At 38.3% G+C, this 12,290-nt stretch overlaps 1 protein-coding gene across 1 annotated transcript in view; it reads left to right on the top strand.

Moving 5' to 3' along the window:
• Window positions 1-12,290, top strand: part of LOC113981706 (F-BAR domain only protein 2-like) — a 240,011-nt gene that overhangs the window by 206,817 nt on the left and 20,904 nt on the right. The window contains exons 13-18 of the mRNA XM_027709262.1: window positions 2,919-3,097; window positions 3,667-3,681; window positions 4,088-4,112; window positions 4,927-4,969; window positions 5,601-5,695; window positions 10,631-10,734. Of these exons, the coding sequence (XP_027565063.1) occupies window positions 2,919-3,097; window positions 3,667-3,681; window positions 4,088-4,112; window positions 4,927-4,969; window positions 5,601-5,695; window positions 10,631-10,734 (461 nt within the window). The remainder of the gene's footprint in view (window positions 1-2,918; window positions 3,098-3,666; window positions 3,682-4,087; window positions 4,113-4,926; window positions 4,970-5,600; window positions 5,696-10,630; window positions 10,735-12,290) is intronic.

A 12,290-nucleotide genomic window follows, 5' to 3' on the forward strand; every position in this document is an offset into this window, starting at 1 on the left:
CGGCGGTAGTGGATCAAGGGTTGGACTTGATGATCCAACCCAGCTGATTCTATGATTCTATAAAGTATAATTTGTAAACACTTTTAAGCATACCAAATGGCTTTCTGTTCTATGTCTGTGCCCTTCCCACTTTTTAATAACACTATTAAAAGCATTGGAAGCCACAGCAGTCTAGAAATAGAATTTCTGTTAATTAATGATGCATCATGCTGTTTCTAAGTGGTGCTTATAGCTTTTATTGTATTTTTAATGATAGTTTTGAACAGATTTTTGTTACTAGTCTTTTTTTTTAAATGGATTTCATTATTTTCTCTACTCTCCCTTTGAAGGAAAAGATTCTTGTCCTCTTTTTTTTCTTCCATCAGAAACAGAGGGAAGCTCTTCTTAAGAACTAGGAAGAACTGTTGATGATCTAAGCAAGCCTAATATGTTAGCAAGGTAGATAATTTTTGGAAATGTATTCACCAATTTTTCAGCACACTACAGGTAAAATAAAAGTTAAACTTACACTTTGCAATTACTTTAAATTGTGAAAACTTTTAAGCAGTTGAGAGCACCTTAAAGTGGGCCGGTCATCATAGCTTCTCTGTTCTCATCACTTTTGCCAAATATGCCTCTGTTGCCCCCAGTGAAGGTTCCTGTACTGACAAAAATAGTTCATGTTATCTCTTATTTACATAATTGGTTGTGAGGAACTGGACTTTTTTAATTGCCTTAAAACATTGTTACTATAACGAGCTGTGCAAAGAAGCCAGGAGAGTAAAGATAAAGGCTGAGGGGAGGAGGCCATAGCCCACAAATTCTTAACTTTGAAGGCCCGGAGGGCAACTCTTTGGGGTGTGTTGCTTCTCTAGGTGTGTGATGCCTATCTAAAGAAGACCAGCAGTGACTCTCTGGGTGTGTGATCAAAACAGCCCCTACCACACACACACGGGGAGGCACCAGGAGGGTTTCTGAAGGTATATAAACCCATCAAATTTTATGATTCATGGGCTTCTTTCCCCCACCACTCACTGATGGACCAGGATACCAGCGACAACAACAGCAACCAAGTTCATTGGAGACCTTTGAGTGGTGACTATAAACACTTACTTTTTCTCTCTCTTCCCTTCTCTCTTTTCCCTTTAACTCTTATTCTTTTCTCTCTCTCTTTCTTTCTCTCTTTTCCCTTACATATTTTCTTGGGTGATATCTTTATGCTTTTACATTGCTATATTACAACCAAAATGGCTAAATACCTGTTTTCCTTTGCAGTACATTTATGCTTTTATATTGCCGTGTAACTATAGATAATAACAACCAAAACAGTTACATACCTGTTTTCCTTTGCAACCAAATTGTTCTAAAATAAAACATATATATGTATATATCTGGAAACACTGATCATCTAGTATCGATTTACTTTATCCAGTACCCTTTTTGTCACAAAGCAATGGAAAAGGCCATAGATCCAGTGAAAAAGCTCAGTGGTTTGCAATTCCTGTCAGCCAGGTAGTACTTCAGTTTCTGAAAATCTTGAACAGATTCACAAAATCATCAGTTTCCTTCCTCTTTTCCTCTCTTAGCCTCCAAGAGTGGATATTTATTCTTCTGATGGGAACTCTTGAGATGATTTGTTGAAGGACATTATTTTACCACAATGGCAGTCAATCTTAATAAGACCTGTCTTAAGTGTTGAAAAAACACTCATCCTAAAAATTGCTGACTGACCTTTCAGTTCATGGCATTCAGATCTAAACTGATCTTTGTCAGTAACTGTTTAATATACTTAAAACCTCAGTGGCCAGAGCTACCTGATTCGTAGGAAATGAATCTTGAAACTTGGTGATAGCTTTCAGGGCAAGAAATCTTTTGGTGAAATGAAAAATTACTTGTCTTTTAAAATTTACTTTTCCAGTTGTGATCCATTTTGTGGGACAGGTAGCCTGTAAGATGAAGACATTTGACTTTTTCCTTACCACATCTCAGGGTTTCTTTCAGTTGAATTGGATTTGGAATGTCTTTAGGGTTCAGGGGTTTAATCTTTGTCAGGGAGTATTTTGAAGGGATTTTGTTCTAATGGCTGGCATATTTCCAAGTGAAAATAACAGAAGTGAGGTATAGAATATGCATGCTCCCCCTAGGTGGCAAGATACTTCTGTTTCAGCAGAGGAAAAATTTCAACTTGTTTCTTGTCAAAACAGCTGCATCTTTTAAGACAGCATAGGCATTTCAGAGCTTTTGTTGAGTGCGGTTGCTGTGCACATAAAGGACCAAGGCTAAATTCATCTGTATCTTTTGCTTATTTTGAGGGTTGAATTGTCATTGTGATTCCTTTTTATCCAAGGATGACAGTGCTTTAAGTGACTGGTGGGGTTTAGTTTACTGTGCAGCCTTCTGTGTAACTGGCATCCTTAGCTGCAAAATTTTCAGTGCCTCTGTAAGAAGAGCAAGTAATGGTGGATGCTGCTTCCTCTACTGTTAAGCTTGGTACAAGTGCCATGAGCATTTCATTGCTAATTAGAAAGGCTAGGACTTCCCCTCACTTGGTTTAAAAGGATTTTTACGATGCATACATTTTTCATACATGCATTATGATCCTTCATTGAATCTTGCAAATCATAAATTTAACATACACAAGTGTTGCTACTGTATAATCATTTATCCTAATACTTTCAAATATACAGTCATTCAGTTAGATAATATTGTGCCTTGGATAACAGAATACCATTATGAAGATGAATGGATTATAAAAACTAAATTTTGAGTTGTGAATTTTGAACAGTGGATACAATAGAAGTGTCTGTATAAGTGTACAAAGAGCTTAGGCAGCATTGTTTATCTGTGATGTTTACTTAATATGACCATTTTGTAGAGAGTAATTGTGAAACACAGTAGACAGATGAATTTGAAGTACTTCTACCTTAACTAAGAAAAACATACCAAAAAGAACCATTTCTATTCATCCAGTGATTCTGACTCTGAAGATGATGAACCCAGGAGGTTCCATGTAGAAATAAAACCTGTCCAAACAAATGATAGCTCTCAATATACCATGCCTTCTTTGGATGAATTAAAAGTATCTATAGGGAACATTGCTCTTTCTCCAGCAATATCTGTAAGTATTTTTGTTCCTTGTATTTTTAATGAGTATAGAAGAAAAGTGGTAAGGAATCTTTAGTGTTACATATATTTTACTGTTCAGAATTTATTATAGATTCAAGTTCAAGGATTTTTTTTGTGCACTATGTCATCTTTGATACACTTTATTGCAATTTGATGTTAAGCAATTCCCCCTTCTCAGATTTTAACTTTACTTTGAGTCTTGGGAGTGCTTAGTCCTTGTCTTTGCTATTGCTACCACAAGACATTTGAATACATATGAAGTTAGTTGAGCATAGCTTTTAACACAGTTTACTAATTTGTATTCAATAATATACAAACCTTAAAAACAGATCATATAATGTGGATACATATAACTTTTACAGTGCAACTTTATTGTATGTATTTTGTCAAACTACAGAATGATCCTTTATACTGTGGGATGATATTGCAAATAAATAGTGTTAAAGTATGCTAGTACATTATTCACATCACAATATAAATGGTCCTGATTTTAAGGAAAATATTATGCATATTAAAATAATAATGATTATTTTTCTCTTTTTCCCCCCCACATTATGAAAGCAGAAACAGAGTTCTGTAAGTACAGAATGGCTTTTTATTCACATTTTTAGATTAACACCAAGGGTAATATGTGAGAAAGTTATTGGGAAAAACTTAGGAATGTTTCTATTCTTACCTCTCAAGCATACTATGTGATATAAAAGCTGTTTAATTTTACTGGCCCAACCTGTCAAGGGGTTTAGTCGTACTGTCGCCTTTGTCAGCTCTGCAGTCTTCATTCCTGCCTTTTCTAACTGGTGTTGTGGGTATGCACTAGTTGCTCTGTCCTGGCTCATGTTCTGGTCTCCTGCAAGCTCCAAAATGGTCTGCCTGGCATTCAAAGCAAAATAACATATGGAAAGCTGAATGGAAATAAGAACTCTGGGACTATTAAGTGTTTTATTTGACAGTTGGCAATAGAATTTATTCTTTTCTGTTTCAGGCACAAACTAATCAAAATGCATCCAGTAAGTGTGACTATTTAGCTTTTAGTCTATTTACATTAGTTTTTTTAACATGATATGAAAATATTTTTTTAGTGATTGTTGAAGAAATAAACTTATTATTTCTATTTTAAGTAGAAAAAGTATTTCTCTTGTCAATTCTAGGTACGTTTATGATATTTGCATTTGAACTACTAACAAATTCAACAGACAAAATAAGTTATTTGGTCAAAATTTCAAAGTAGCTAGTAGAAGCCACCCAAAGACCTCTTCTTTTTCTGTATACTCAGCTGTTCCCTGTTCTAAGAAACAGATGAGTCTGTCTGTGACAGTGATGAGGAACAAGTCCAAGAGCCAAAGAGGGGGGAGGGGGGATATCTGTAGAAATTACTCTTGTGTAAGTTGTTAAAACCCTTCCACCTGCACAAGTTGAGTATCACCCACAAAACAGCAGAGCACTCTCTCTGTTATATAGTCAAAACCATAAAATATGGCCATGGAGATAGAGGACAGAGCATTAGTCTCTAGTGTTTTTCTCAGTGGGAAACCAATCCAGTTTTCCTGAAGAATAATATTGATGCAAACAGTGTAATTTAAGGAAGAAATTTCAAGTGATCAACACTTCCTCCTGAAATGTGTTGCTCTGTTTAGTCCTCTCCTTTTAGAAGGTATTTCAGGAGCATCTGAATTTATATCATCAGAGATAATGCATTTTCTCTTTTCCATTTTAATAATTCATAATTAGTTTTGAACTGTGACTATTAACATTTACTATCTTTTTATAATGAAGCTAAAAGATTTTTATTTTAGTGGTGATAATGCTGTGTCTTTTCCTTAGGTGAAGAGTTAACAAAATTAAAGCTTTCTACTCCAGCTAATGAGTAAGTTCAACTTTTAAAATTATATCAAGTGTAGTTTTGGGGGAATTTGGTCTTATTTTAATCTAAGACTCTGAGACTTATTGGAAATATCAGTTGACTGCTATTTTAAATCAGGTGTTCATTGTATTGTAAGAGTTAATGAGTAATTATGTAACAATGGAAATTTTTATTCACTTGTTTTCCCCTTCTAATGTGTTTGCTTCATTCATATTTATAATTACGGGATTACAAAATATTAGTTTTTATTAAAATTTCATATTTTCAATAAGAGGGATTTAGTTTCCATCATATTTACAGTGTTCCATTGTCAAGTGTTTAGGATTACAAGTCTCAAATTTGGGCATTGCTCATATATGTATATACTGAAACAAATTGATTTGTAGATGCATGTCTTGTTGAAAATGAAAATAATTTACTGACATTACAAAATATGTCCACACACAAACTTGCACTGATTATCAGTTCAGATAGTTTCCTTACGTGTAAATCATTTCCTTGACCTGCAATTTGTAAGTACTATTAATTTTGAGATGCAAAGGCTAATACAGAAGATGATTTGCCAAAGTTGTAATTGTATTTTTATGAGTATATACATCTTTCATTAATATTCTAATTGCAATGCTTACTATAGAAAGGGAAACAGTGACCTTCTGGCATGGAATCCACTCTTAAGCAGTTCTCTTGAATCTTCCTCTTCAGGCCCCATGGTATCCTCATCCTCCTCAGGTAAAATATTTGATAGTAGAAAATGTTTTCTGCATATTCTTCAGGATGTTCTGTTGTTGCTTTTTTAGTCATTGCAAGGAGATGTGCTTTGACTATTGAAATGAAAGAATTTTGTAAAGCAGTATCCTATGTTATGAGTAATACACAACTTGGAGTGCAGTATGTCAGGCTTTCAAGTTAGGGAGCAAGGGGGAAGAGGGAACACTAGAAACCTTAGGAAAATTCTATCTTGCTTTTGTCTTTTTTTCTCTCATTACAAAAAATGATCATCTATGCTGGAGGAAGAATAGAATCCTATTTTTACAAAGTTGGTAAATTAAGTGGAGGTTGTCACAGCACCTGAGAGATGCTGAACTGGCACTGTGAATAGGGGTAGGTTTCTTCTTTCCAGGAAAGCCTGTTGAGGTATCAGCACAAAGCCACTGTGGAGCTTTGCTGTGAGGAACTTGTTTCCTGTAGGAAACCATGAATCTGTTAGATGTGTGGGTGGGAGAAAAATGGCAGGACTGAGTCTGGAATTAAGGGGGAATTCCTGGCACCACCTGAGAGTAGGTGTATTGGGAGGAAGAGGGTGGACTGAGGAGTATGGGAGGTGGAGGGGAAGGGGCTGAAACTGTGTTTGTGAATTTTGGGCACAGGAGTTTGGAGTATATTAGTGTGGGCAGGATACTGACAGGCTTTCCTGAAACTTGGTCTTGAAGGGGGGGGGATGTTTACAGAAACAGGTAATATTGATTTTTGCATTCAAAAGGCAGTAAGGGAGAGGGAGGCAAAATAGCACGTAAGTGGCTCTGTGTGTTCACAGAATCACAGAATCGACTAGGTTGGAAAAGACCTCTGAGATCATCAAGTCCAACCTTTGACCTAACACCACCTTGTCTACTAGACCATGGCACTAAGTGCCACATCCAGTCTCTTCTTAAATACCTTCAGGGATGGTGACTCCACCACCTCCCTGGGCAGCCCATTCCAATGCCAAATCATTCTCTCTGTAAAGAGCTTCTTCCTAATGTCTAACCTAAACCTCCCCTGGAGCATCTTAAGACTGTGTTGAAGAGACTGAGAGCTGGAGATGTTGAGAAACTAGTTCAGAAAGAGGAAGGAGATACCAAAACAAAAACAGATATTAGTGCTATGTTAAGACCTGCTTACTAAAAGTATTCACTTAAATTATTTATGTTGATTATCTCAGGGGATTTAAGGTGGAATCTACTATTTAGTAACAGTAGCAGATACTCTGTTTCATAGTTCTCTTCAGTCTGCCCACTGTATGTCTATTTTCCAACCCCTACTCTCTTAATGCAGAGACTCTTCTCCTCCCATGTGCCTGAGAAAGGAAGTGGTTATTGTTTCTTTTAGCTGGGTATTCCTTTTCCAAAAATTATTATAGACCTTACTATTTTGTTCACAATCATGGCTTTCTGTTTTCATCTGTACCTGCTCATACAAATTGAAGATGAGTGAGAAAGAATACATATATCAATAGGAGAATTTTGTTCAACTAGTGCTAATTCTTTTTGGCTTTAGTCATGTCCTCTTAGTAGCAACCAACATTGCTAAGTAACCATTAGGGTTTTAAGTGCAACTTATTATTCCTCCACTTCATATTCCTTAAAAGTTATGTTTTATAACAAATCTAGCTTACAGAATTCGTTACATTGTCTCTTTCTCAATTAGATATCCAGATAAGATGGCTACTGGATCCACATTTGTAACATATTTAAGGATAAATTTTATATATACATATATATATATTTAATTACAAGACCAGTTGTTCTCAGGGTACCCAGAGCCCAGAGCTGGAAGACAGAGACAGCCCCCATAATCCATGGGGATACGGTCAGTGAACTGCTATGCCACTTAGACCCACATAAGTCTATGGGACCAGATGAGATCTACCCAAGGGTAGAGGGAGCTGGCAGAAGAGCTCACTGAGCTACTTTCAAACATTTATGAGCAGTTCTGGTCAACTGGAGAGGTGCCAGTTGATTGGAAGTTAGCAAATGTGATGCCCATCTAAAGAGGGGACAGAAGGAGGATCCGGGAAACTACAGGCCAGTCAGTCTGACCTCGGTGCCAGGGAAGGTTATGGAGCAGATCATATTGGGTGCCATCATGTGGCACATGCAGGACAACCAGGGGATCAGGCCCAGCCAGCATGGGTTTAGGAAAGGCAGGACCTGCTTGACTAACCTGATCTCCTTCTAAGGGAAGGTGATCTGCTTAGTGCATGAGGGAAAGGCTGTGGATGTTGTCTATCTGGCCTTCAGTAAAGCCTTTGACAGTGTTTACCACAGAATTCTCCTGGAGAAGCTGCAACCCATGTCTTGGACAGGTGCATTCTTTGCTGATGGTGAATGGTGCTACATCCAGATGGTGGCCAGTCACAAGTGGGGTTCCCCAGGGCTTGGTATTGGGGCCAGTTCTGTTTAATATCCTTATCAATGATTTGGACAAGGGGACCAAGTGTGCCCTCAGCAAGTTCGCAGACAACACCAAGTTGGGCAGGAGCGTTGACCTGCTGGAGGGTAGGAAGGGTCCATAGAGGGGGTTTGTCTCTTCTCCCAGGTAACAAGTGACAGGACAAGAGGAAATGACCTCAAGTTGCACCAGAGGATGTTTAGGTTGGATATTAGGAAAAATTTCTTCACTGAAAGGGTTGTCAAGCATTGGAACAGGTTGCTCCGGGCAGTGGTGGAGTCATCATTCCTGGAGGGATTTAAAAATCGTGTAGATGTGGCACTTGGGGACATGGTTAAGTGGTGGACTTGATGATCTTGGAGGTCTTTTTCAACCTAAACGATTCCATGATTCTTACTTAGAATGTACTAAACTGCTTGTTAGCACCAACTTCATTTAAAGTAAGGACAATGAAATAAATATACTGCTTGAAATAAAAAAAATTCAAACTAATTAAAAGCATTCTTTTTTCTCAACTGTTGAGAGCTTTGCTTCTGTAGAAATAGGAATGTATAGATGTTTTCAGATTGAATAAAGTTAAATAATTTGGATTTGAAACTATTCCTTTTTAACACCCAGCATTTTGAAGTGTGGATGATATTGTGGTAATGCTACATGCTTATAGGGCAAAGGAAAAGTGCATTTGGGCAAGTGGACCATAACTCACTAAATACCTGTGATACTGCAGCAGACTACTTAATGTTTAGCATGCACTGTCTTCCTGGGCATAAGAAGAATTTTAAAGGAATGACTGATGTTTCAGAAGTGAATTTACTTGGGAACATTTGAGTTTGCATCTCTTTAGGTGGATGTGGTCAGTATTAGCCTAATTTGTTTCTTTCCAAGTAAGTGTTGAAACTCCAGTACTTGAATTATGGTAGAGTTATGCTGAATTCCTGAGAAAATTCCATACTTAAAAGTTATATTTTTAAATAAAATTAACTGATTTGATTAAAGAAGAACCATCCAGAATAATTTGAGGGAGATGATAGGATGTGCTCCAACAACATAGTCATATATTAGGGTTTCAGTCTATTTTGAAGTTAATTTTAGATCTGTCATACTCGTTTACTGGCATCTAACATTTATTTTGAAGTACAGTTCAATTTGGAAAAGTAACTATGTAAAATAGCATCTTTGTACTGTTGCCACTATCTGTTAGTTGTGTCTGTTAGGTTTAGAAGGATACGAGGGCAGTATTTTTTTTACTGCTTTTTACTTCTCATATCTTGGTTAAGAGATAATATGGAGTTACTGTGTTCCTGCAATCAACAGAGTAATTTATGTGTTATGCTGGTGTATACTTATTGAAGTCAGTGGGATTTCAGAGGGTATAATTTGATGTAAACAGTTATGCTATTGTCAGCCAGAATCAAATATAACTTTCCACTGAATTCATCATCATGGCTAGGCTTCGCAAACGAAGATTTGGGAAGGGCTCTACCCACATTTGCTACAAGCGCGCTGGTGGCTAAAAAGGCCAACACGAGATAGACAAGACCAGTTGCAAAAGGCACAGCAGAAGGACTTGGGTGGTATCAGCAAGACACGATTCTTTCTGCGTTGTCTTTTCTCCTCGAGAGTGATCCTGCATGCGTTCTCAAAGCATCAGCAGCGTTAAAGATAGTGTGTCTCCAGACCTCCTGATTGGAGGCCAGAGTAGACCAGTTATATTGATCAATATGGCCAAGGCTGAGATGTTGTTTCAGGGAGTCCTTGTATCTTCTCTTTGGGGCTCCTCTTTTGCAGCAGCTGTTGGCAAGTTCACCATAAAGCAGGATCTTAGGGAGGCGGTGGTCCTTCATCCTTGAGACGTGTCCTGCCCAACGCAGCTGTGTTCTCAGTAACGTGGCCTCAATACTTGTGACTGCTGCTTGTTCAAGAGCAGATGTGTTGGTCACGTAATCTGACCAGTGGATGTTTAGGATTGTATGGAGACAACATTGATGGAAGTGTTCTAAGAGTTGCAGGTGGTGACGGTAGATGACCCATGATTCGGATCCATATGAAAGAGTAGACAGCACAATGGCTCTGTAAACACTGATCTTTGTACTTTTCTTCAGGTGTTTATTTCGCCAAACTCTTTTATGGAGTTTTCTGAAAGCACTATATGCCTTTCCCACTGAATTATCCATTTGTGGTTAGACATGAAAGACTGTCCTGTATTCTGAATCCATATAGACTATACACAAAAGGGAACTTGGGTAAAACCATCTTTGTACACTCAAACCTCTGAGAATAGTTGGTTTAAAATCATTCAAGAGGAATGAAAAAGCTCATGATGCCATTTTTAGAGTCACTTTTCAGGGTATCACATGACCCTATTTTAAAAACATTTATGATTAGTGGTAAATTTTACAAAATGGAGCTTGTAAAATAGGAACTTTTAATAGAATTTCCAGTTATTCTGTTCAAGTGAGTACATATTTATGTGATCTTTCTAATATTGATTTTCTTAAATTTGCTTTCTTTCAGCAAGACCCACAAATCGTCTTTCTGTAGGCACCATTGTCCCCCCTCCAAGGCCTGCTTCATCACCAAAATTGTCTACAGGGAAATTTAGTGGAATTAATGAAATAGTATGTATTGATTGTTGGGTTTTTTAATTCTCCATTGTACTCAATTTCAGATATATAATTTGCATGGTGTCCTAGTTTCAACTGGGATCAGAGTTCATTTTCTTCTCAGTAGCTGGCACGGTGCTGTGTTTTGGATTCCATAGGAGAATAATGCTGATAATACACTGTTACAATCTGCTTAAATGTTGCAGAAAGAACTTCAGATTCGAATATTCCCCTGAGCAAAATTAAAACTCACGCAAGTTATCTGTTGATACCAAAAACTGATTTTATTAATTGCTAAGAGATGCAGAGATGGAGGAAAAAATAAGAAAAGGTTGGAAAAAGCTAAGACTACTTCTAGAAGCATAGGAAAGTTACCACCAAAACTACCTTTCCACCGAGCTGGTGTGGGCGGGGAGAAGCAGTTTCTGCCTTTTTTTTCTCTGTCTCTGCCGCTTTTCGATGTTATCTCTTTAGCTGCGGGGGAAAGGGGGGGGGGGTGTGGAGGGGTGTCTTAGCAGTTTTAGTTCTCTGGAATGCAGCCAGGATGTGTGGCTTCACTGCTCACGTTGAACCGTTTCCCAAGCCGTGCAGGGTCCCGATTCAGCAGCACCTTTCAGCCGTCAGAAATATGGTAAGGGTAGAAGGATAAGATGTAACTCACACATGTGGCACGGTGGGTCTCAGTTCTCTCCAGGCCTGCAGAGTTTCAGTCTCTGGTAGCAGGCAGGCAGCATGTGGTGACAGAGAAGAGGTGAGGGGGAGGTGGGGAGAGATTCTCGGCTACGGTAAAGAGTTCTCTCTCCCTTTCCTCTCCCTGATTTTCCAAAATTTTTCCTCAACTTTTATAGTGTTCAAAGGAGTTTGTACGTGGTTTCCTGGCACGTAGCCCTATTCAGATGTTTGAAGAGATACGATAACCTAAACAATAGCAGGATCTTTTGGCAGGAAAACTCCAGCAGGAAGCTCTGGTGAGAACTTCTGGCAGAAAGCTGACAGAGAATTTTTGGTAGGAAGTTTTGACAGGCAGAAACAATGGCAAAACATAATTTTTGGCATTTCTATATTATCTGGTTGTTACACACACTGATGTTTTGGTTTTTGCTGAGCAGTGCTTACACTGAGTCAAGGGCTTTTCAGTGTCTCATGTTCTTCCAGTGAGGAGCTGCACAAGAAGCTGGGAGGGAGCATAGCCGGGATAGGTGACCCGAACTGGCCAAAGGGATATTTCTCACCATAGAATGTCATGCCCAGTATATAAACTGGGGGGAGTTAGCTGGTAGGGGCCAATCACTGCTTGGGGATGGGCTGGGCATCAGTCAGTGGGTGGTGAGCAACTGTACTGTGCATAACTTGTTTCTCTTGGCTTCTGTTACTCTCTCTGACTCTCTCTCTCCTCCCGTCTTACCATTATTATTTTGTTTTTATCTTTTTGTTTGTTTGTTTCAATTATTAAATTGTTCTTTGTGGTGGATTGACTTTGGCTGGATGCCAGGTGCCCACCAAAGCCGCTCTATCACTCCCCTCCTTAACTGGACAGGGGAGAGAAAATATAATGAAAGGTTCATGAGCTG

This window comes from Neopelma chrysocephalum, unplaced genomic scaffold, assembly GCF_003984885.1.
Source record: "Neopelma chrysocephalum unplaced genomic scaffold, ASM398488v2 Primary Assembly neopelma1_96714, whole genome shotgun sequence".
Classification (NCBI taxonomy): domain Eukaryota; kingdom Metazoa; phylum Chordata; class Aves; order Passeriformes; family Pipridae; genus Neopelma; species Neopelma chrysocephalum.